This window comes from Protomyctophum bolini, assembly GCF_963924005.1.
Source record: "Protomyctophum bolini genome assembly, chromosome: 3".
NCBI lineage: Eukaryota > Metazoa > Chordata > Actinopteri > Myctophiformes > Myctophidae > Protomyctophum > Protomyctophum bolini.
Genome location: NC_137864.1, coordinates 30,491,123 through 30,517,130, shown reverse-complemented (window position 1 = coordinate 30,517,130; position 26,008 = coordinate 30,491,123). Strand labels below are relative to the sequence as shown.

Below are 26,008 nucleotides of genomic sequence, written 5' to 3'. Positions count from 1 at the left end.
TATAGCTTATGCAATTTATATATTTCCATGTGCGTCAGCTAGCTCAGGAGGTATCGGGTATCTATGGTAAAGCAACTCACCTAGAGCTAGTTATAGTCCCTCTGAATATTGATGTTCCATGTTACAGAGTCCTCTATATTATAAGACAAGGTCCCGTCTGTGTGATTTGTGTGTCGGTGACTCTTAATCTAATCTGCTTCTCTGCTGTTGTCACATCTGTCCAGACCTGATGGTGGAATTCATAGTCACTCATATGATGAAAGACTTCCCCATGGACTTATACATGTAAGTCTCACACTGCACAATTAGTTGAGTATACATTACCTACATTAGTTTCCACATTTACACACACGGAAAGCCAACACCTACACCGCTAGCCTAAAGTGGAAATCCCCTTTAGGCTAAACTAGAGTTTCAGGTGTCGACTTTCCATGCGGGAGTCCCGGGTTTGATTCCAGGGCGCTGCCGTGATCCAGATCGAGTTCCGCGGTGAGCTGAGGTCAAAGGGGGGCGAGTGTAGCAGTAGTGGCTCAGAGCATCTGCCTGATGAAGCCTTTAGTCTAGTAGTGGAAAAGATTCCAGGCTGTCAATTAAACACACACTATTTTTTTTTAACTCTTTATCTTTGAATTTTAGAATATGCAATACATAAGACACACACGGCAAACTGTGTGTGTGTGTGTGTGTGTGTGTCCGTACAGGCGCTGTGTTCAGATCATTCATAAACTGATCTGTTACCAGAAGAAGTGTAGAATCCGGTTACACTACACGTGGAGAGACCTGTGGTCAGGTATGGAAGTACTATGTATCTCTGTCTCTTACTCTATTCTTCTCTACCTCCATTGGGCTCACATTCACAGATTCACCCGTACTGTACATTCATCCATACAGTCTCAGAATGTCTCTGTCTCCCTCTTCATGCATGTCTGGCTTTCTCTATAGTCTATACTATTGCTGCCACCCTCTCTGACCCACTGTAAATAGTTTGAAGTATCGGACAAATGAAGAACATGAACCCTAGCGTCCCTATTCTGGGCATGATGTAATAGGCGAACATTTGGCATAAATGTCAGATCTACAAGCTCACAATATGTCATGTTGCAATGCATTGTGAGCTTGTAGATAGAAGAGGGAGAAACAAGGGTTATTACTATTAGTGGTTAAGGCTAAAACATCAGAAAGCTTTTTTTAAACTGAGAAAAACGCACACATTATTCATGCAACAGTATGGACTGACAATCGCGAGTGCCTGTGCATCATGAATGTATCGTGTCTGTTTTTCACATGTGCGCGTGATTTTTGTTCAGTGTCCTTCCCTGAACTCTCATTCCATCCCCATATCAATGTATGAATCCTCTCGGAAGGACATGTTGCATTATAAATGTGTTGATGGTGAGGGGCAGCTCAGGCACTGGGAGCAGAGCAGCTACATAACAACAGCCCCTTCTTCTAAAAACAAAAGTCTCTGTTTAATGAACTGTGTATTGTGCTGTAACATCTGTGTTGTCACAGAAGGCAGGCTACCACGGTCGGTTATTGATTGATTTATGTAAATAAGAAAGAAAGAATTTACATTTATAGATGTTTTAGGCACAATATTTTGGCACAATGACCAGAGTTATCATTCATTGTAACGATAATCAATAGAGTGTGATGTGTACTGAACTACTTAAAAGTTTCACACTCTCCACATCTTTCTTTTAATTTGGGCATTTATTGGTAAGAGTTCGACAAAAAGTCTGTGCTTTTGAGGAAAAGCCAATTAAATTCCTGCTATTTCTGAAAAGGTATTGCACCATTGAGAAGGGATAATGGCTCCCTACAGTGTGCGTAAAGTGTCTTTGTAGCTGTGTTTCTTTCAGCCTGGTCAATGCACAACAGGACATAAATTCAACCTGTAATGGCCCCCATCTCCCTGACTCCCATTAGAATACCCAGGCTTCTAATCAGAACCAATAATCTCCTCCAGTTTCCCCAACAATAACTTCTTACTCATGTTTGACGATAATGGTGAAACAACAACGGAGAGAACAAAGACTAAAGGGCAAGTAGAACAAAGAGAATAGAGAATACATCCATACAAACAAGAGTGGAATTTCAAGACTGTGATGAAATCACAGTTAACTCCTTTTCTACCAGGCCCGTATACGGACCCCGCCGCTAGGGGACGTTGTTTGCTAGGTCCGTATATATATACTCTGTGTATATAATGGTTGAGCCCCACGTCAGCTTTTAACATTTGTCCGGTTGCTATGGTAACGTCCCGTCACCACCAGCTATGGGATGTAAAAACTGACCACTGTTTAAATCGGTTACAACAAGTAGGATTTTCAAACCTCCATAAGTCGGAATCCAGGAGAGCTGTCCTTGGTGGATTTTGGTTGTTTGGCTACCCCCACCTCCTCCCAGGCCCGCCCATGCTGTGCAGTGAGAGACAGTGTACACTGTCTCTCTTCATTCTATGATCCTATAGTTTACTGAGACACTACACTGTCTCTCTTCATTCTATGATTCTATAGTTTACTGAGACACTACACTGTCTATGCATTCTATGATCCTATAGTTTACTGAGACACTACACTGTCTCTCTTCATTCTATGATCCTATAGTTTACTGAGTAAACTGAATGCAGAGACACAGTGTAGTGTAGTAAAAAACATAGCTGATCTACAAGCTCTCTCACACACAAAGCTGAAACACCTCGCCAATACCACTACACAGAGGAAGAGTTTTTTACCTGCAGCTGATGCAGCTTCATATGCGTCCAACGCACGCACCATCTTCATCCTCCTCATCACCTGTATAAAATAAATAATCATTCTATTAGTATGCAGTATGCCAGTAACACACACAATAGATTCATTTGATGTCTCTATCAACACCCCACCCCCATCCCTTCTGCTCGAGCCTTGAGTAGTGAATTAGTTGACAAATAAGCCACAGAACATTTTGTTTATAATTCTTAGCGAGGTCAGGGTGACAAAAAAGTAGCATGCCACTATTTTGTGACCCCCATCCTCCCCCAGTCAATCGCCGACGTTCTGCCTGCAGTGCGACAATCCACTGAACATTTTGTTTATAGGCTACTTAGCGATGTCAGGGTGACAAAAAAGTAGCATGGCACCATTTTGTTAACCCCCTCCTCCCCCAGTCAATCGCCGACGTTCTGCTTGCAGTTCGACAAGCCACGGACCATTTTTATTTATTTATACAAAGGCTACATAATAGAGCGTCGCAGTCCCTCCCCCTTTCAGAACGGCGAGTGGCCCAGGAAATGAAAAGCAATGCATTTTTCCCATAGCCGTTTCTGAAAGTATTTATTTAAAGACTGTTACGCCGCGGACAAAGCCAACTCGGATCGTCACAAATCATGACAATGAACACAATATTTTGGGCCGATCAAATAATTTATAAGAAGAAAAACAAAACAAATAGTCTTGTCTCCTGCCTTTATTTTCTTCTTTCTAATGATTTGATCGGCCCAAAATATTGTGTTCATTGTCATGATTTGTCACGATCCGAGTTGGCTTTGTCCGCGGCGTAACCGTCTATAAATAAATACTTTCAGAAACAGCTATGGGAAAAATGCATTGCTTTTCATTTCCTGGGCCACTCGCCGTTCTGAAAGGGGGACTCTCTATAGCGAGGTGACAAAAAAAGTCATCCCCGCATGTCCACAGTGGCATGTCCCCATTTACACTAACATGTAAGCGATACAAATGTTGCATAGCGATACAATGTTGCCTCCTCTTCCCCCATTTTGTACAAAACCACGTGGCCTCTTAAGTCACGCTAAATAATAATAAAATCATATAACTGATTATCAAACGACACAACGTATACAGTAGTATGGATTCAGTGTAGAGGCTATACATTTGTATCGCTGACATGTAAATTCACTGCTCAAAACAACGGTGTATGTAATGTAAAGAAGCAGCGCGCAGCAGCAGCCTCCTCCCTCCACACGGAAATAAAATCATTCATAATCAAATAAATAATCATACAAATGTAATGTACAGACGTACCAGAAATGAAGAAGTCACCAGGGTAGCCCAGGCGGTGGCGTAACCGTCTGGTAATCCAGTCGCAGTGTGCCGCGGGTTCGACTCCCGAGCCCGACACGGCCTTTACTGCATGTCATCCTCCCATCTCTCTCCCGTTTCCTGTCAGCCTACTGTCTGTCCCTTCAAAAACCAATAAAAGGCGTAAGCCGCAAAAACAAATTCTTAAAAAACAAAACAAAAAAGAAGTCACCAGGGGTAGGTTGGTTATCCTCCCGAGTTGGACCCCAATCGCTCCCAGAGTCCTTGGACGAGGAGGGCTGGGAATCGCTGTAGGCTACTCCACCGGGGGATCAGCCAAAACTTTGACCGAGACCCGAGAGGTCCTACAGGGCGCTCGATCGGACACCGCTCGGTCCAGGCACTGGTTCATCGGAGCTGGGGTGTACGGGGACAGGGACTTTCTTCTCCACATCGTCCGGAAGATCAGGCTCAGAGTCCGTCATGTCGCCAGCAGCATTCCTCTGGATGAGCACTCGTACGCAAGACTACACTGAACAATAAACTAGACAGACACACACTAAACTGGACTGACACACAAACGAACTAAACTAAAATCTATACTGAACTAATACTACAAACTAACCAACTCGTCTACCCCACGAAAAACTGCCACAGGACCAGTCCTATTTAGAGAACAAAAAACATGTGTTTCGTGGGTCACGTGTTTTCCCAGTGTTGCGGCATCAATCGTCCCCGAGAGTTGAGCCACAGGGGTGGCCCACGTTGATCTGAATGAATCTAACAGAACCCTTACAACCCGCAGCGCCGCGGGCTTGGCTATCAGAGGGTACAAATCTTAACCCGTGGCCCCACGGGTCTGGCTTTAAGAGTGTTTTAACTCAATGTGTGCCAGGAACGCTTGGTTACGTTTTAAGCAGTAAAACCCCCTGTGCCAAGATGTAACGTTACGTTATTAAAAAAAATAACTTTAATTTGTCCCATATCTCTGTCTGTATCCAGCTCTCATCAACCTCCTGAAGTTCCTGCTGTCCAACGAAACCACACTACTGGCCAAGCACAACATCTTTCACCTGGCTCTATTGGTGAGATATACTCTCATACTGAACACACACATAATACACAGCTGGCACACACAAAATACATAACGGACAGAGAAACACAAACGGAAGCACACTGGCAGACTCTCCTGGACTTGGTGGGATGCACGTACACATACACTTAATAACAGATGCATGCATACACCACAAAGAGAGACAGTCAGACAGATAGACAGACAGGCATGCACACCCATGCCAAAACATTCGCGCACACAGTGGAACAAGCAGCTGCTGTATCAATACTTTCATCTGTTGGTTGAACAGAAACGCCACACACCCACAGTCCCTTTATTGATTTGTCAAAGAGACTTTAATACTAAAGAGGTTACATGTTTGAAAACATTTATTTAACTGATTTATTTATTATAATTATACTCACAAAAACGGTATGGTATTGTGGTGTTGAATGTTCTCTGCTGGTCCAGGTGGTGAACCTGTTCAACATGTTCATAACGTATGGAGACACGTTCCTGCCCACCTCCAACAGCTACGATGAACTCTACTATGAAATAGTCCGCATGCACCAGGTCTTTGACAACCTCTACTGCATGGGTAAGAACACTGGATGACAGACGGATAAACAAAACATACTCAGACCTGCCAACCTGCACGCATTTAGTGTACAAACCAGCAATTCTAGGTCTCAGTACGCACTACGCACGTACGAAATGCACAATAACAACTACGCAATTTCGGGGATGGGTGCGGTCAGTCGGCAACGGCTTCTGGCAGATATAGTTCAGCCACCAACGGCTTCTGGCAGATATAGTTCAGCCACCAACGGCTTCTGGCAGATATAGTTGGCGGCCTGTCTATAACATAACATCAACCCTTCCCCAAAAAAGGTATGTGGGACCCCCAAATTTGCGGCCTGCGGAACCCCCGCCCCCCCAAAAAATATCTGCGCCCACGCGCACGCATTGTGGTCCTCATGGCAATATCCCAAGGTTGGCAGGTCTGCTTTACTGTACATACAGAGAGGCGGCTATTAGGAGTCTGCATGCACCTACTGTACTGTAGATGGCAGACAGTCTGAGATCTCTGCTTACCAATCCGCTGGATTTTTCCATGGAAGGTATTTGCTAGTTGCCAGAAAACTGCAGGCCTGCTCTGTTCTTTTAAACCACAGCTAAATTATACTTGCCGCTGCACAATTTCTTGTGTCAAAATGTCCTTTTTTATATTGTTTTTCCGATCTGTGTCTTGAATATGTTTTTCCTATTAAGAAGACTATGCGATTGACTGACAGAAACACAACAGATACTGTATATCAGTGGTTCCCAAACTTTTTAGCCGTGACCCAAAAGAGAAATTGTATGTCTCCCCATAGTGAAAATAGACGATCTACAAGCTCACGTGTCACTTTGACCCGCATTGTGAGCTTGTAGATCGGCTATTTTCAATACTTCTTAAACATCTGTTTTCAAATTTATGGAGTTTCTTAGATTGAATCGAATTGATCTATTGAATTTTATTTTGAATTCATGAAAACAAAATGCTTTTTCATGTTTTTTCTTTTTTATGTTTTGAAATAGTGATAAAACAAAAAAATAAAGGGACCCATGAAAATTGGCCCGCGACCCAACCTTGGGTCCCAACCCAGTGTTTGGGAACCAGTGCTGTGTATAAACTAGCCAAGACACCCAGAGAGAGAGAGAGAGAGAGAGAGATAGAGACAGCTGTACATTGTACACATTTTATCCCAATTAATCTCTGCAGAATTTAACTGTTTCATTTGAATCAGAATGTCCACTGTTGGTGAAAATTGTCAAGAGAAATTATTTTATTCCAATTTTATAAAGACTCCTCTCCTCTCCAGTTCTCAGAGTATCCACCAACACTGGACAATGGAAGGAACCTGCCAGCAAAGTCACACATTCTCTCGTCAATGTCAGGTAGGTGTTTTTTTTTTTTTTATATTTTTCGATAGTGCCAAGTTTGATGTTCATCTAGTATCCTGGTTTCTTTAAAGCACTACATTGTTCTCTTTGCACTCTACTTATGTGACTGCTGTTTGTTGACTAAGGTTCACGCTTACTCTGATTTGTCTAAATTATAAATTGGACACACTCTGAACCCATGTAGTATACATCCGCATATACACACACACACACACACACACACACACACACACACACACACACACACACACTGGTGAACATGCCATAACATCCACAGTTCCACACAACACATTTGGATAGGAGTTTCATTTTGGAAAACCTGACTTTTATACTCTGCCCTGTTCCCCTACAAACATCTCAATACCAAAGGACCCGTCCATGCCATTATGTGCAACCCCTTATCTCATTAACCCTAACTGCACGCTTACCACGCACATACACAAGTGTGCACATAGGCACAAGCGCTTGATGTGGCTTCGAATGCCTCACATTATCTCCCTCCGTCCTACCGTATGTCTCCTCCGTCCCCCTGGAAGGGATGATCTCTAAAGGGATGATCCTCTGAAGCTGCCCCCAGCATAGAGGCCCCGAGGGTGGTCTGCGTTCGTCCCATCCCCCTTGGGAGTAGTGATGGAACCAATTCCAGCTCAGTAACAGGCAGCCAACAGGGCCTGAGCACGGAGAGAAAAAGATACAGTGAAATCCTCAGTCTTAGACCACTTATGGTCTATTTTATAATTTGTAGTACAACAGTATGTCATGCACTCGTCAGGCTTTGTGATCTTGCAGATGTCCAAAATAACGATTGCAAGGTTGGAAGTGGTGAATTTAATTGAAATATAACTTTCATTTAAGTGTAATAATTTACCCATTTTTACACTCATTGCTAGCTTATGAACAAAGGTGGGTCAGGCAGTTGGAGAGAGGTTTCCAGCGCAGCGACCCAGCGTCATGCAACCTTCTGAAATTACTGAAATTGATTTGAAGTACAATGAATCTCTTCTAAGTTTGTGAATGTAAAAGCAGTCGCTCGGTGGTGCCTTCCCAGGGGATGTTTTTCATAGGCGATGGATTCGATCCTCACAAGTAGCCAAAGATAATTTTTTAATGTCTTTGGAAAGCCTTGGAAGCTAACTCATAAGGTGCTCTGGTGAGGAGCATCTGCCATCAAATTAAAAATGAATGGATGAACAAGTGAGTGTTAGAGTGTTATTCATTTTATGAATTTTAATGAAAAAGCAACACATCCTCTATCTTGCTGTCATATGAGCATGTTGGTAATATACCAGTGATCAAAGCTAGATTTAGAACAAAGCAGATAACTAGAACTGTGGACAACATTTTCAGAGCCATGCTGCTTTTAATCAGTGCAGTTTATTTGCTGCATGGTGAGTCTCTCCTACTGTATGTGTGAGCTGCAGATAAAGAGGAGGTTGTTTTTCCCTTTGTTGCTTAGGCCTTAACCCATTCTGGCCTGAGATCAGATTCTAAAAATGTCTTATTTTCTGTACATCCTGACAGTTTTCTGAAAAAGCTGTTTCTGTCAGTCCTTCGATTTTTCAAAAATAGCAGACCTACAAGCTCGTAGCGCGACACCGAGCTTGTAGATCTGCTATTTTTACATAGCTAAACACCAAAACGGATTCCTGCCCAAAATGGGTTAATTCAAAAATAGCCATTTTCACAACGCATTGCAATAGCTATCCCATTTTTGCTAGAAATAGAGAAAGCAGAAAGTGGTTCAACAGGGCATTGTCCGTCTTCCTGAGGGACACGAGACAGTAGGTGGGAGCGTTTGAATGGTCCACTGGCTTAAAACTAGCCTTGAGCAAGGCACTGAACCTTCATCTGCTGACAGATACTAGCAACTGCTGCTCTGGAAAAGAGCAATGGAAAAACTCATCAAATGGAGGAATCAATAACCATTACCGTCTGCTCTCTGGCTTTGTGAATGTAAATGAAAACACAGTGAGTTCCTTCCCTCATCCATTAGTTTTTATTTCTCACGACGGCACTCCCTTCAACCCCCCCACCCCTGACCCCCATTCGCCACCCACACACACACACACACACACACACACACACACAAACACACACCACCCCAAATGCAAACATCAGTGGGTAATTCTTTGCTTATTTGATGCTGATTTGATCATGCATGATTGTACCATGAGGAAAAGAAGCAATTTCAATTGACATCTTCCTGCATCAACTTCTATTTGAGGCCATAGAGTGGCTTTTTTCACTGAAATGAATGCAAATGCTGGAGAATAATGGCATGAATTCACATGCAGATGTCCCTGGTGTGTTTGCACCATATGAAAGTAAACAGTCTATCTGAATGGCACGGTGGCACCCAGAGGTAGCGTAGTGTTTAAGACACATATGTTCTTTTCTTGCCTGGAGTGAGTCGACTCACCAGAATCTTTGTAAGTATGCGGTGTCCCTCTCAGCCGGTCCACAAGCTTTCAAGAAAGAAAACGTGGAGTGATCATTTTGTGTATATTATGCTTTGGTTTAGAGTTGACAGTATAGCCTTTTTTTGCATTGACCACATTATCATGACATCTTGGATCTGAGCCTACATACTGTATGTACGTATGTAACTGAATGAAAAAGTGTCTCGTTTAGGTATATTGTAACTAGAGGAATAGCAAGGAGTAGAAGCTTTAGTCACATAGTCAAAGTTAAGTTAAATGTGTTGTTGAGGGACTCTGCAACGTATGGCATTATGATTAATATTCTGTTGTGATATGCTCCAGTGAAAATGTATAAAATAGACAGATGACATAGATGCGTAGATGCAAGTGGTAAGCTTAATGGATTATTATAATATAGTATATGAGAGTGAGTGAGTGTGTATGTGGCTGTCCGTGGATCTATTACCTATGCCAGTGCATCTGTTAATCTCTATGAAATACTGTCTTGGCTCTTCTCATCTTTCCTCCTGTCTTTTGTTCTTTATGCGTTTCAGGGCCATCATCAACCATTTCAACCCCAAGATAGAGTCGTATGCTGCAGTGAACCATATCTCCCAGTTGTCAGAGGAACAGGTGAAACACATCACTCATACAGTATCTGCTCATCACGTCACAATGAATCCTTATGGACTGCACGTGTTCTATGATGTGTCGTAAAAGACTGAACACCCTCTTTTTAGTCTCTTTATGGTGTCCCGGTCAAATTTGTGACCGAGATGTCATAAAAATACTGTGTGTGATGTTGGTTGCTTTATGAAGTCACTATCTACATTCATGTACGATTGTGTTGTTAGACCCTATGCGATTGGTGGGTGAAGTTTCATCATTCTTGTATTTTTAATTTGCTGCGTATGCGTTCACACTGCGCTTTGTCTGCACTTTATCAATGTGTTCAATTCATAAACTACACAGTGAAATCTATGGTGCTAAAATTATACTTTGTCTACTAGTTAGGACATAAAGTCAGCCACACACACACGTGTGTGTGTGTGTGTGTGTGTGTGTGTGTGTGTGTGTGTGTGGCTGTAATGATATACTTATGATGAGTATTTTTAGGGCTTTGTAGCTTTGTTATTGTGAAACACCGTAACTCACACACATGGTTTCAGAGCATGCTGAAACTTCTGCTGAGGTCCGCTTTAAATTACTATCATCCACATCAAATTATGGCAATGCACACAACAGAAAAACACTGGTATGCGCAGAAATTGTGCATGTGTTTGTGATGGGGGGTATTTACAAGCTGATAATAGAATGATGGATTCTGTCATTATATTCCTCATTTACCTCTGCCTTTATCTCCTGGATTTAGGACTGACCAATAGGGAAGAGGCATGCATTTTATGTTGTGATGTCGTCAATACTGTGCCATCAGGTCTATATAGATAGCACTTCTATTGCCTGTGTTAGTTACTAGTCTGCACTTACACTTTCTTATTAGGGGGGGGGGGGGGGGGCTGAACAGACATATTTTCTGTCAACAGCAGAGAAATGGAGAGCAACAATGTAAATAAAGTAATCTCAGGTAGCTGACCTATTGACGTTTGTTCAGTCAACGTGAGATTACTTAATAAACTAGCTGACTGCTTTCCACTCCAGTTTCCACCCCTTTCAAATTAATCATAATGCACCACTTTATTTTTTATGTCAAGCTTCAAGGTGAATATTATGTAAACGAGAACCTTTAAACACAAACTTGCCTATTTAGCTAGAAATGATTTAGGTTATAGGATAAAAGTGACGGCAACATTTAGTAAACGGCAGCAAAAAGTTGTAATCCCTGCAAGTCTCTCCAGAGACTATATACATATTATATTATATTTCACTAGTCAATTATTATATTTTGACATTGTTTTTTTTAGTGGTGCAACCACTCCAAGGAACAGCAATGTCCGTGTCCGCCTATGTACCCTGTCCGCCTATGTGGCCATGAGCTCGAGTATATGACTATTAGTACCAGTAGGGGCGCTGTTTGCCAGAAACAGAGAGAGAGATAGTATTAGTGCATAGACTGTAAAGAAATATGGACAAAGCGTTCTCCGGGTCTGATATGGACGTAAGATGAAGCCAGTCAGTCCTTGAATTGTAAATCGCCATCTTTGTAGATCCGTTTGGGCCCAGCTGGCCATTGGCTGGCCCAGACAACGAGGCGGGACTTCCCCCCTTCTTCTTTGTTGGTTTTTATTTTGACTCGAATGGGGGGTGGCTCCCGATCATAGACTGTAACGGTAGCCACGCCCCTTAGTCAGAACATACGCATGTCATTTTTTATATAAATGGGACTATAATTTTCCAAAAGGAATATTATGACATGAGAAATGAGACTTTAAACTAGTGACTGGAAGCAGAAAGTATTCATGGCCATGTTTATTAAGGTAATACAGTCTAGGTGAAGTTGGGCCTAATAACATGGAGCTCTATGGAGCTATGGGTTTTTTGGGGCCCAATGACAGCGCCACAACAGGCCATTATATGAACTTTCAGGAAGTCCCTATTTCCTTAGTGGCTTCACAAAATATCTCTCTGACTGCCCCCCTGTATTAGTGCTGCCTGTTGCCTGATAATGAGAGAGAGAGAAGAAGAAGAAGAAATGCGTTCTGGTAAATCAAGTTTTACCAAGGGTAACTGGACTAAGCATCAGATACTTGTTTACAGCCAGGCCCACATGGAGCATTTCATGGTAGAGGTTCAATGCCTTGTCCAAGGGCACTTCAACGGTGGTAATTTTAACGTGTCGGACCGCTGATTCGAACTGGCGACCTTCCGGTATCTAGACCGCTCCGCAATCCACTCGGCCACCGCTGCCAAGAGAGGAGAGGAGGGGGGCGGGGAGAAAGGGGAGTTGCACCGCTCAGTTCACACGGGTGTGATTTATTTATTTATTATTCCTGTCCCGGCCCAATAAGAAAACTGTCTGTACTCTCATTGTGCTACACTCTTAATATATTCAGCCCCTCATCTGTAGCATTCACTTTCATCACCAGATGAAAGACTGGATATGCAAGATATTCTTTGTTTTGATGACATGCAAGATCTGGCCATTGCTGATAAAAAAATCTGCGTTCCGTATTAGAGAGAGAGAGAGCGCAGTAGAACTTTACAGAACAGTCCACTATACAGACCATTCAAGGGCTGCAGCTAATGATTCTTTTATCTAATAATATTTTATTTGCTGATTATTCAATGAACCTGTATGCTTAAGATTATGGCCTTATAATGACAGTAAAATAAGGGAAATGAGTATGACATGATGATCTGAATCTTTAAATATCATCATACAGTATGTTTACTGTATGAAATATATTAAACAAAACTTCATATTAAACCAAGACAAGAATCCTTTCACATGATGCGTCACTAAACCGATTTAATTCAACTAGTTTTTCTCTACTCTGCTTTTAGCCCCTTCTTCTTTTTGTAATGAGCTGTGAAACGTTGTGTTTCCTTCCCTCTGTCATTTGAGATCTAGCTCTCCCACAGTGTCTTCCTTCTCTACAGCAGCACCACAAGATTGATGGCACCCAGACACACACACATGAGCTGGCACACATGCACAGAAACGCGCTCCTGCATAGACACACAAATCATCCACACAAATGTAATACACGTGCGTGCGTGTTTTGAGATGCCTCCATAGACAGATATGATCCATTCAATCCTGTCTATCCTCCCATGCAGAAAAGTGTCCCAGTTACACCAGGGTGTGTGTGTGTGTGTGTGTGTGTGTGTGTGTGTGTGTGTGTGTGTGTGTGTGTGTGTTTTTTTCAATATTACGTTTGACAACATTCATTCCACAGCGTGCCATCCACCCCATCCCCTCTCTCTCTTCCTGCTTTATTCCTTGTCGTCTTCTTGTCACTTTTCTACACATTGAATTTTGGTCCATCTTCACACTCTCAGAGTTAAACTGACACTGAGGATATTGCTGCGTGCCCGTCTCTCTGACTTTCTCATTCCGTGTGTCGATTTGTTTGTTTCTCACCCCCCTCTCTTGCATCTCTCGATTTCCTCTTTTCTCGCTCTTTTCCACTCTTGTTTCTCGCTGGGTGAGCGACTTAAACACACATTAGTGGATATTTACCATTACACCCTGGCTCATTGTATTTCCACATGGAGGAGTGAGGGATGAGAGAGACTATGGGACAGGGAATGAGAATGGAGGGGGGAGAGAGTGAGAAAGCTATGAATATTTCATCAGTGCACCATCAGAGATTGAAATAAAAAACAACGGCACTTACAGCATGGTGGAGATTTATCAGAGCGCAAACGGAAGACAACTGTCCCCCCCACCCCCCCGTTTCTCAGCGGCTGCTGCTGTTCAGCTTTATGTTTGTTGTGTAAAGATGAAAACTAAGCATTGGATGTTGTTCAACGCTGCCGGTACTTGGTGGAGCCAATAAGTGCATGCGTTTCTGTTAAAATACTGTTTGTGTGGTTCTAAATGAACTGATAGTGTATGTGTAATGTCCACGTGTGGAGTTACAGTATGGATGGTTTTGAGGAAGTGGTTGGTAGGTTCATGCACATACTGTATTATGTGATGTCCCGTGCTGTGTTTGTGTACATGTGGCTGTAATGTGAGTGTGTATTTTACAGCCTTGATATTCATGGTATAGTCATAGCTTTAAAGAAAAATATGTTTTTCAAAAACTTCTAGAGCATATCCATGGTCATCATATGGGCATACCTAACAATAGATGACAATTTTTTTTGTATGTTTATATCAAAAGTCAATAGAAAATGTAATGAATTACTTCCTTTGAACAAAAACGTGCTGTGTGATGACGAAATACAGCCCGAAAGAATCTTTTCATTCACCTGTTTCATTCCCATTCCTCCAAACACAGCTGATTTTGATTACAGAACCACTCAGTTTTTACAGTTTGACAGTGTATTACTCATTTAAACTTAATCAGCACGCTAAAAAACTTAATCGGCACGCAAATTCCATGTGTTGCGTATATAGCAGAGCTACGTCACATGGCCTGAATAGGGATGCGACACTCTGATTGGTTCAGAAACACACAGACTTGCAGTTAATTCTTTGCGGTTTTAACCAGTACAAACAAACTACAAAAGAAGCTTAGGGTTTTAGACCCTTTAGGCCAAACAAACTATGAGAGTGTATAGCAAATATAAGTCAATATTGGTGCACCTGTATGCAATGCATGTGTTTATACTATAGTCCTTCTCAGGGAAGCATGACAAAGTGTTTGTCTGCTCTCATGCCATGCCTTGTAGGGTGTATGAGCTCTACAGGTCTGCTTAGGGACTCTTTCATTGATGAATGGAGAACTGTCAGGAGAATCATTGCATAATTACCTCTGCTTTTCCTCTCTGCCTGCTGCACTTCTGACCCTGCACACTATGTACACTGCATACACTAATAAATACTAATAAATAGGGTTGCACAGTTTTGTATTGTCATATGATGTGTGATGCACAAAAAGTGCATTACATTAATTCAAGTTCTCAAGATCATTAACTCATTGCTTTCTTTTTTTATTTGCTTACCTTTTAAGTAGTCACAGAATATTCACCCGGACCATGTATAATGATTCTCTGCGCGATCACGAAAAACAAATGTTACTTGTTGTCAGCTTGTCAGCTTGTTACACTTGGTACAGAGAATCCTGTGTAACAGTCCTTTTGTTCAGTAGTTGGAGCGCATTGAAAATCCAGAGAGTAATATGAAGAGAAAGAAATCTCTGACATGGAAGTGGATGTGAGGCGATTTTAGCGACCACGTGGTGCCATAATTGTTGAGTATTTCTTTACCCCGTCTTAGAGAGTGCACTTCAAATAGACCCTTAAAGGTAAATTATTGTTGAATACAGTACACAGCCTCACTCCTTTGACACTAACCTTATGTTGAATTCTAGTTCACTCGCACGCACGCGCACACACACAGCCTCTCTTTGTTGTTTTGTATTCAAACAGACAAAGTGAAGGATCCTAGCGATCATTAGGCAAGTCTTGCTGTGTCTTTGCAGCTGTTGCGTGTATCGTCACAAATCACTGAAGAATCCATCAGTCTACGAACACATGTATGATTCAGTCTGGGCCAGGTGCCTTTCTTCACAGGACAATGTTAAGATGAGATGGTTCATGAATAGACATGTTAGTTAAGTATTTAACGTGTGTTAATATTTGACTGGGGATGAATATTGGAGGAGTGCATTTCCAAAGGAAGAACCACTTCTATTGCATTATGGATTAAGAAGCAATGGCTTGCATGTTTAGTATCATCTCTTCAGTCATGTCTGAAAACACTTTCACAGATTTGTGTATGCATGCAACACTGGTAGTCGGTTCTAGTATTTCCTTTTTAAGAATGTTGAGATTGCTTTTGATCCATTTGTAATTCAATGTTTTATCTCTATCTTAGACTTTTAAACTCTCGTGCTTTTTCAGACGGGTAGAATTTGTGTCCTTTTCTGTTTTTCATTAAAGCACTATAAATAGTGTAAATGTTTGCCTTCCCCAGGTCTTGGAGGTGGTACGGTCCAACTATGACACGTTGACCCTGAAGCTGCAGGATGGGTTGGACCAGTTTGAGCGCTACTCTGAGCAGCCCAAAGAGTCTGCCTTCTTCAAGGAGCTGGTGAGAGAGAGAGCAGTAGGCCTGTCACAATTATTACACAATCGTCTAATCGCAATTATCTGAGATAATCACAATTATTTTGTCATGATCGTCATCGTTTCCATGTTGAAAAATGCACACCTTGTCAAATATTGAAAAAAGCAGAAATAGCAGATCCACAAGATATTTTTTTTCTTTTTCAAAAATGATTAAATATGTAATTTACAGAAATGTAATTTGTACTATTCATATGTTCCAAGGTTCAATGAAAAAAAAACACAATTTAAACGTTTACTGCAATAAATATGGTATGACAATTAATCGTCAACTACAATCTGTAACCGTGACAGACCTAGAGAAGAGTGCATGGAGGAAGACTCTTTTGGTTTGCTTATCAATCAATCAATCAAAACTTTTATTTGTATAGCACATTTCATACAGCAAGTGCAACTCAATGTGCTTCACAATTTACAAATATAAAAACATTAAAGGAGATGGAAAACAAAGAAGAAAAACAAAGAAAACATTTAGGAAAAACATTATAGATAAACATAAACAAGGATAATGATATGAGCTAATTAAACGCAATGTTAAAAAGGTATGTCTTATAAGGTTTCTTTTTAAAATGTCCGTGGATTCAGAGAGCCGCAGGTTAACTTAGCTTATAGCCAGGGATATAGTGTGTGCATCTTAAATGTTATAATTGGAGTTCATTTAACTGACATCTTTCTCCGCCTTCTCTATTCTGTCTATTTCCACTCTCTCTCTCTCTCTCTGTGTATATCCAGGTACGCTCCATCAGTCTGAATGTGAGAAAAAATGTTTCTCCCAACACGCTGAGCCAGGATGTACTTCTCAAAGAGTTCTCCACCATCTCTTGAAATGCACACGCACACACTCACACTCGCACAGCTGGGTTACTATGGAATCAGTAAAGAAGGTAACCCATATTGCTGTCATACACACAGTGTCAGTCCCACTCAGATCCTCAGAGTTCCACTCTGCCACTGGTATTGATAAGCCTCACAAAACACTGCAATCACAAAACCTCAGATTGGGCCATTTCAGTATGGTGAATCTGACATCTTATGACAGTATTCACCAGTACATAGGATCCTGTGTAACAGTCCTTTGTACTGTAAACCAAAGTGGACCCATGTAAAGTATGAACCTAGCATGGCTACCTGGTAGAAGTGAAATGGGGGAGATGGCTGTGGTTGCCCTCGTGGTACGAGTGGTCCCCGTACCCAAGCGATCACAGCTTATATCCAACACTGTTGTGTGCTGTCAGTTAACCTAATTAAAAATACACTCTGCGTCACTCTGGATGAAGGTGTTGGCTAAATGCCCATGTTCTAAGTGTAGTTGTATGAGTCTGGGGTCATCATTAGGCACCCTCCATTGAAGGTGTTTGATTGAATTGACAGAATTGACAGTGCCTACAGAGGACATCCTTCCATGCACCCATTCTCAAATGCATCCAAGCACCCATTCTCAAATGTACAGTTGTAAATTCAATTCAAATCGAAGAGGTTCCCATATTTGGCAGTGTGAGAATGTGGCCGGACTGATAACTTCTGTTCTCTTCATGTTCTGACAATAAATCCACCAGTGTTTTTGTATTTTATGTTTGTTGGTTGAAGTATGATGGCTATTGGATGATCTGAAATAGTGTGAAGTTAACAAACCTTTCTACAACACTTTAAACTGGCCTGATTCCGGTGTATCAACCAATATGTTAATGTATTCTATGCTGTTAATTTCAGCTCTCATCTGTGTTGGTATAGTAATTAAGACGCATTTATGGCTCTATTTTCTTGTTGATGTGAAATCAATCCTTATTTAAAACAAATCAATGTGGAAAAATGATTCTACATAGTGTGGGGCACAAAACTAATGGGTAAGAGTTTTCTTAAATATTAACAAAGTACTAGTTATAGTTTACACAAGTCAAATACAAAGGTTGATGAACTAGAATGAGACCAGTGTAAAATGTTACCTAGTGTTTATGCTTATTGTTGCATGGCCTTTAAAGCCCTTTTAATAACCCACTGATGTACATTACACAAGTCATTATTTTCCCCATTATAGTAATATTTTGATGATGTGTTTAAGTGATTGCTTGGGTTAAAAGGGCAGGCTGATGGACGACTGTTTCTCCATTTTGATTGAATGTGAGCGATCATAACTGGCTTGTCTCTAGACTGGAGAGAGAAGAGTGACGTCTCTGGTCAGTTACATACATTTTCACTGGAAGCACATCGGATGCAGCCGTAGCCTAGAGCAGTTGTTCCCAAATAGTGTGCAGGGGCACACTGTGTCTGCGTTGTGAGCCTGTAGATCGGCTAGTTTCACTAAAACATTTGATTTCTAATTCATGGGCCTTCTTAGATTTTTCTTTTTTCATTTATTATCTTCATGAAATTACTGGGAAAAAAAGTTTTTAATTCATGATAGATTTTTGAAAATGTTTTGAAATAATTAAAAACAAATGTAGGAAATAAATAAAATAAAGGCCCACAAATGGGTCCCGACCCAGTGTTTGGGAACCAGTGGTCTATAGGAGTGTAATGTTGCTGCTCGGGCCAGACACAACACTGGTTGTGCTGGACAGCTGTGAAGGGTGAATGTATGTAACTGAACGTTCTCTTCTCAGTAACTCTTTGAATGAATAGAGGTCAGGTCAAAAACAAAATACAACATAATACTGATCATGGAGGCATGTAAACACTCCTAGACCTTGCCTTGCTGTTGGTCACCCAGTTTTTATTTGATTTTTGATTTTTTGACTGGAAGTTGACTATGAATTATGCAATTATTTCTGTTTAAGTGTAGGGCTGTTATTGCTTTCCCCCCTCTGTTCTCTTAACTACTCTACCGGTATGTAGCTAGGTTTTTATTATTTATGTGTTTGTTTTTTTAAATAAAGGTTGTTGTTTCCTACTACTGAAGCGTATAGTGTGCTTCACACAAGAAAGCCCAATTAGATTCTCTCTCAAAACCAGAATGTGTTTAATAAACGCACATTGAAATCATCTGTTTATCATAGCCGCTTGAACGTTGGACTACATGTACAGCATACATGGGCAACTGGTGACCCCACCTTCACTTAATGTGGCCCACAGGTTAATATCAGAATACTGATAGATTATTGATTTCAGCTGTTACAGTTCCAACCATGCAAACATAACTCGTTTATTGACTGTACTTAGTCTATATTAGTAAATTAATGACTATAGTATTAACATAAGTAAACTAAATGCATTTGAAATTAAAGTTACTTTTCAGAATTCCACTTCCAAAATAAAATAATTGAAAGAAAGAATTCCACTTCCAAATTAGCCAAAAAATTCTCGATTTGAGCTTGTGGTTCGGCTATTTAGGCTACTTTTGTGTGACAGAATGACGAAGTTAATTACAAAAAAAGGTTATAATATTGGCGGCGTCATCAGTGCCCATACCCGAGGCGGGGGTTGGCGATAGGGCCTTTCTGTGTGGAGTTTGCATGTTCTCCCCGTGTCCCCTAGGGTAGATACCCTCACAAAAACATGCCGTAATCCTGGTCTCTAAAACTACCTCCCCCTGGCCAGGCGGGGCGCCTGATGGAGGGGAAAGGAACTGGTCGGAATAACGTGTCCCTTCCACGCGCTACGTCCGGCCGGGGAAATTCCCCTCTGTCAGGTGAAAAGAAGCAGCTTGGACTCCTCATGCATAGAAGGAGGCATGAGGTCAGTCCGCTGCCCCCCCAGGTTGGCATAGGAAGTGTAGCGCCCAGGATTACATTAGATAATTGGCACTGGGTGAAAAGAAAACTGGGTTACAAAATCGTGGGATAAAAATTTAAAGTAAAAAAAAAAAAAAAAAGGTTATAATACAGAGGGTTTCTGCAATGTGGCCCTGGCTCTGGGGTCAATGTGGAAATATAGTGGCCCTCTGAATCATCAAAGTTGCCCACTACTGTTTTACAAATGTTGCTAACACTCCTGCCCTTGCAGAGGAAATGAGTCTGCAGGGTTTTGCTGAGCTGAGGAGCAACTAAGGCCTCAGTCACACATTGGAAACGGAGGCAGAACACACGTTCTGTCTGTTTGGAATGTGAGACTGAGGCCTAGGCTGCAGGTGATGCAATGGGCAGTGTGAGGCCTAGGCTGCAGGTGATGCAATGGGCAGTGTGAGGCCTAGGCTGCAGGTGATGCAATGGGCAGTGTGAGGCCTAGGCTGCAGGTGATGCAATGGGCAGTGTGAGGCCTAGGCTGCAGGTGATGCAATGGGCAGTGTGAGGCCTAGGCTGCAGGTGATGCAATGGGCAGTGTGAGGCCTAGGCTGCAGGTGATGCAATGGGCAGTGTGAGGCCTAGGCTGCAGGTGATGCAATGGGCAGTGTCTGACGTAAACAATGATCACACCAGGCACAACCACTCCTCTCACCAGCATCAAGATACCATGAAAGCTGAGTACACACAGTGGCATCCAGTCCACCACCAGAAACCCATTCATTGCAACTGTTCATACAGAGGTCTGGTCTACTGTTTAAGACAATATGAACAATGTTACTCTGGCAGCTGAGCATGCGGCATACAGTAACTGGGCAAGTTATAGCAGAATTGCGTTATAGCCATGAGTTTCTTACAAACTTTACTGGGTGTATGTACATTCAAGGGGCAACTTTGACAAAAACAATGTAATTTAGGTGGGACAGAGCAGTGCCAGGAATTTATAGTGCAGATAACTTAGGACAGGACAACCAGAGAATGTAGACGGAGAGGACAAAATGCATTAAGCAGCTGCGTGTGATTAGAATCAGCTAGAGCTGCAGAGCATTATCATGCCGTGACCTCAAGTACAGGTCTGTCTCAAAGTTAGAAGGGTAAATTCCAGATTAGCTAAAGAGTGCTGTGTTCTGCCCCCTACTGTAGCTGTGCAGAAACCCATCATGACACCTCTGTCCATGGTGCTGAATCATCAGTGTGCCCATGTCCCTATTGAGATACCTGCATCTCCCGACAGCACAGCTTCATATGGTAGCAAGTACACAAAAAGGATCAATGGAAAGAGATCAAAACAAGCCTCTGACAGCGCTGAGTTGTACTGATGGAGATTTGTGGGGGGTTTTAACCCCTCTGGGAGGATGACGTCTTATCTGTCAGATGAGCCTCTCTTCTCTGTCTGAAAGATGAGTTTAAATTTAGAGTCTGAGTTCGTACTTTTTGTCATCGCAACCCACACAGCAACACTCTTGACAATTTACACACACACACACACACACACACACACACACACAGTCAAATTAATTATAAAAAGCTTGAGATATGTGACGGTACCGGAGGCAGTCTGAGGTGTTTGTCTTACAGTAGACTCCATTTACAGACTGGAGTGAGTAATAATTTCTCAAAAGGATTTCTCAGTTGTTTGAACATGCAGAATAAGTCCTCTTCATGCCCCAGGACATTCTGTATTTGTCTACTTATGAAATATGAATGTTTGAAGAGCATGAGTTGAAGGAGCATACGTTCTTAATTCTTATTATTGAGGGGTACTATCCCCACCCCAACGTCTGGCTTTTGAAATTACGTCATATGGCAGCCAAGTCTATGAACCTTTAATATTAGTTTAGAGCACTTTTACAAACAGAGTGGCAGCCAAGACTATGGACTTTTAATGTTTGTTTACAACAGTTAAACAAACATTAACAGGAGCCCCTCACTTCAAACACGAGTGTGATTTTATTATCTTCATTAGGTCATGCCACAGTTGGGAGTAGAGTTGATGCTTGGAGTGATAGCCAGGGTGTCGTAGGTAAGGAGTGATAGCCAGGGTGTCATAGGTAAGGGAGGCACAGACACTCTGTGACTGTGACATGTACTGTAGGGATCATGTCCTGAAGTGGGCAGCAAACGGAAGCCAATGAAGGGCGAGTAGAAGGTGGAAAGTGGAGACCTGAACATGTAGGGAGGTTCAAGACCAGGCAACCATGCTGCAGCATTCTGTGTGTGTGTGTGTGTGTGTGTGTGTGTGTGTGTGTGTGTGTGTGTGTGTGTGTGTGTGTGTGTGTGTGTGTGTGTGTGTGTGTGTGTGTGTCATTATGGGAGGGGGGTGAAATTGATGTGATCTATTGCATAGACAGGTCAGATATATTATTGAGGGGTGCTAGCCCCTATATATACAGGTCTAATGTTTGTTTTAAAAATGCAATGAATTGGGAAATTTACGTCATCTTGTGATTTTTATTATTTATACGCAGCTTAGTAATGGAGGCTCTATGTCCAGTGGGACACCAGAATCCTTAGATTACCGGTAAATAATCCAATCCTGAACAGTGCATTTGATTACAATAGGCTATAGACTGTGTGTGGCTTTGATAGCTATTGCATTGAAAAGCTTTTGTGTTCTTCAAGCCGCTTCTCATATTCTTGAAATAGTTCAGGAATGCAATAAATAAACTACAATCAAAATAGGATTATAATTTGAATGCTGCCCTAACACCCTCTCCCTCATCCTCAGACACGCACAGCACACCAACCTCCAAACCCTCACTACGACCTTGGTTGAGTGTCTTTTGACCAAGAAGGACGAGGACTGAGGAGTGGGAGGCAGCCTGGCCAGTTTGGAGGGCCTCTTTGCTGAACTTCTGATGTATCAACCATCTCATCAAAGTAGGTGATGAAAGCTTCAGCAGAGTGGGATGGGTGAACTGTGGAGGGAGGTTAAAGATGGAATGCCGAGGGGGCATGGTGGCCCAGTCAGGAGTGCTGTCACCTCACAGCTAGAAGGTCCTGCTCGATTCCCCCTGTACGCTGTGGGTGCTGGCAGCGTGTTCTCTCCTCCGCGTCATGAGTGCCCATATCCGAGGTGGGGTTGGCGAAAGGGCCTTTCTGTGTGGAGTTTGCATGTTCTCCCCGTGTCCCCTAGGGTAGGTACCCTCACAAAATACATGCAGTAATCCTTGTCTCTAAACTGCCTCTCCCTGGCCAGCCGGGGCGCCTGATGGAAGGGAAAGGAACTGGTTGGAATAACGTGTTCCTTCCACGCGCTACGTCCAACCAGGGAAACTCCCCCTGTCAGGTGTAAAGGGGCAACTTGGACACTCATGCATGAAGGAAGCATGAGTTCAAGTATGTTGCTCTCCCCAGGTTGGCGGAGGGTGTGTAGTGCCCAGGATCACATTAGATAATTGACACAGGGGTGAAAAATGGGTTACAAAATCGTGGCATAAAAATATTAAAAAAGAAAAAAAAAGATCATCAGGTACTATGATTATACTATGCAGGAGGATGCGGTAACCCTTCATTTTACGGTACGGTAATTACCGTACCGTAAAATGAAGGGTTACCGAGGAGGTGTAATACGCATCATACTATGATTATACAAGCCTAACTAGTAGAATTTTCTTTCTCAATTATTTTTACAGAAAGTGTTAAAATTATGTTTTTATGTGGCCAGTGGCCACACCCACCAGTTAATTAAGTATGCCTGGTTTTCAGGTGAGTGGTGATCCACCTGAACTGAAGCCGAAAGGCCCTATCTAGTATCTACTAGGGAGACTAAAGTTCACTAAACCAAAACTACACAGGCAAGACATATTTCTATATTCTAACCACACCTGGAAGTCTATTAGAGTAATGTAGACAAACACAAAACAGAAAAAGTACAAAAATCACGGCACTCTGTCTTTAAGGAGGGAAAATAGCTTCCTTAGGTTAGAAGGACTGAATGTTAGCGCCAAAGGGAGAAGACAGCAGTGAACAAAGGTGGGAGAGGTCATCTGATTGGCCAGTTTTGGGCCACCCACTTTCAGCTTCCCTGATACGAGTTCACTTCAGCTCTGGGAATTGCAGATAACCAGGAAGCTGATGGAAACAGCCGTGCTGGCTTGAAGCCTCCGAATTGGCACTCCTGTGTCCGTCTTTGCCCTCTCTTCTACCATTTGGAGAAGAGAGGGTCAGTGATGGGGTCAGATGTATTAGTAGAGAGAACGGATGAATTTGCAGAATATGTTGAGGGGGAGGGGAAGGAATCCAGGGATGCCTAGAAACAATAGCAAATATACGTTGCTGCACAGTTATGGTTGTCAACTTGCATTGTTGACCGTGTTTTTTGTCTCCTGGAGGAAACATTTAACAGAAAATACATTATTTTTCTTTCATATTGTCACCCTCTCTCTGTCAATATTCTGTCTTTCCTCTTCCTCCCACCCCTCCCTTGCTCCTCATTCTCTTGCAAAAGTAAATAACCATTATCTCCTCAAGCCTCCTCCTAATGATGTATATATCCTCTGACACACATGCACGCTCACACACGCACGCACACACGCACACACCATTCAGGAAGTCATGGAAATCAGGCGAGAACAGAGACTGTAGTGTAAATGGATATGCTTTTACAGGCATAATGTGCTTGTGGTTTCAGAATTCCCCCCCAGGAGGACTATCATACTCAACACTCAGTGATCGCTGATGACAGACATCGGAGGTCTTCTGCCATCCCCTTATGACTAGTCTATTTAAGAATCCACTGATTTGACTGAAATTATATTGGCTTGTACATTAACTGCCAGATATAATGTGTGTGTGTGTGTGTGTGTGTGTGTGTGTGTGTGTGTGTGTGTGTGTGTGTGTGTGTGTGTGTGTGTGTGTGTGTGTGTGTGTGCGTGCGTGCGTGCGTGCGTGCTGCTTGCGTGTGCGCTGACACAGCCAAGTACAAGAGTTTTACAGGGACAAGCACTCATTGTGTATTTATAATGTTTCATTTAAGTATATCAGCCTCCTCATCAAATATGAATCTGGAAGGAAGACGTACTTTGTCTCTCTCGTGTGTGTGTGTGTGTGTGTGTGTGTGTGTGTGTGTGTGTGTGTGTGTGTGTGTGTGTGTGTGTGTGTGTGTGCGTGCGTGTGATGATGCAACTCCCCACATAGGCCACGCCCATTCCCACCTGACTAGATTTTACACCACTTTGCATTTTCTTCAAAACACTTTTTGCTACACTCCTACCTGTATAGATTTTGTTCAAAACTCACACAAATTGGTATACATTATATCTGTGGCCACACGATCAAGATATCAATCAGATGTTTCATATTCAGATTAATTCAGATTGGTTGTGAATTTATGAGTCTTGTGACTGACTTCCAGAGTGAGTGTGTGTGTGTGTGTGTGTGTGTGTGTGTGTGTGTGTGTGTGTGTGTGTGTGTGTGTGTGTGTGTGTGTGTGTGTGTGTGTGTGTGTGTGTGTGTAGAGATGGGTGTGAACTGTATATTTATCTGTCTTCCAGACAGCAGGTATTAATCAGGCTGATTCTTGGTTATCAGTCATTCCCTCCTCCTAGCCTTAAGTGATAGTAAAACCCAGGGAATCAGGGATCACCATCAGCACAGACATGGGCATGCTAATGCCCTGGACTGCTCTAGAGATACTATATCTCTTGAGTCCTTCCATCTATTATTCTTTGTCTGCAGTTCTGTACAGTAAAGTCCTAATTTTTAATATATGGACCCAAACAAAGAGGATTCGACTGCGCTTATGTTGTTGTCTCTCCACAGGCTCTACCATATCTACTCTATTTTTTGCCAATCCCTCTCTTTGAAAATCTTTTTATCCCCCCCACATCATCTGTGTGTGTCTTTCATCGCCCTTCTCTGCTTCCTCCGTCGCCTCCTTGGCTTTCCCTTCCTTCCTCCCACTCTTCCTCCAGCTGCTGAGAGATATATTATTGTGCGCTCATCACCCTTCGCTTTGTGACATCATAATCCCTCGCCTGTCTGTCTGTCTATCAGCCAGTTTTACCTCATTATCACCAGAACGACCGGACGCGTTATCCACAACAAGCTTTATTTTGCTTTGTTTGGCACAAGGATGTAATTTCCCCCTCCCAGCATGGCACAGCCATGATACAGTTGAGTGTATGAAATAATAATGTGTATTGTTGC

General features: G+C 42.3%; 1 protein-coding gene across 1 annotated transcript in view; it reads left to right on the top strand.

The window, feature by feature from the left end:
- armh3 (armadillo like helical domain containing 3) overlaps window positions 1-19,037 on the top strand; it is a 48,034-nt gene extending 28,997 nt beyond the window's left edge. Inside the window, exons 20-27 of the mRNA XM_080759578.1 lie at window positions 225-285; window positions 702-790; window positions 5,025-5,107; window positions 5,548-5,674; window positions 6,942-7,017; window positions 9,998-10,076; window positions 15,991-16,107; window positions 16,875-19,037. Of these exons, the coding sequence (XP_080615704.1) occupies window positions 225-285; window positions 702-790; window positions 5,025-5,107; window positions 5,548-5,674; window positions 6,942-7,017; window positions 9,998-10,076; window positions 15,991-16,107; window positions 16,875-16,967 (725 nt within the window). The 3' untranslated portion in view covers window positions 16,968-19,037. The remainder of the gene's footprint in view (window positions 1-224; window positions 286-701; window positions 791-5,024; window positions 5,108-5,547; window positions 5,675-6,941; window positions 7,018-9,997; window positions 10,077-15,990; window positions 16,108-16,874) is intronic.
- The last annotated feature ends 6,971 nt before the right edge of the window (window positions 19,038-26,008 follow it).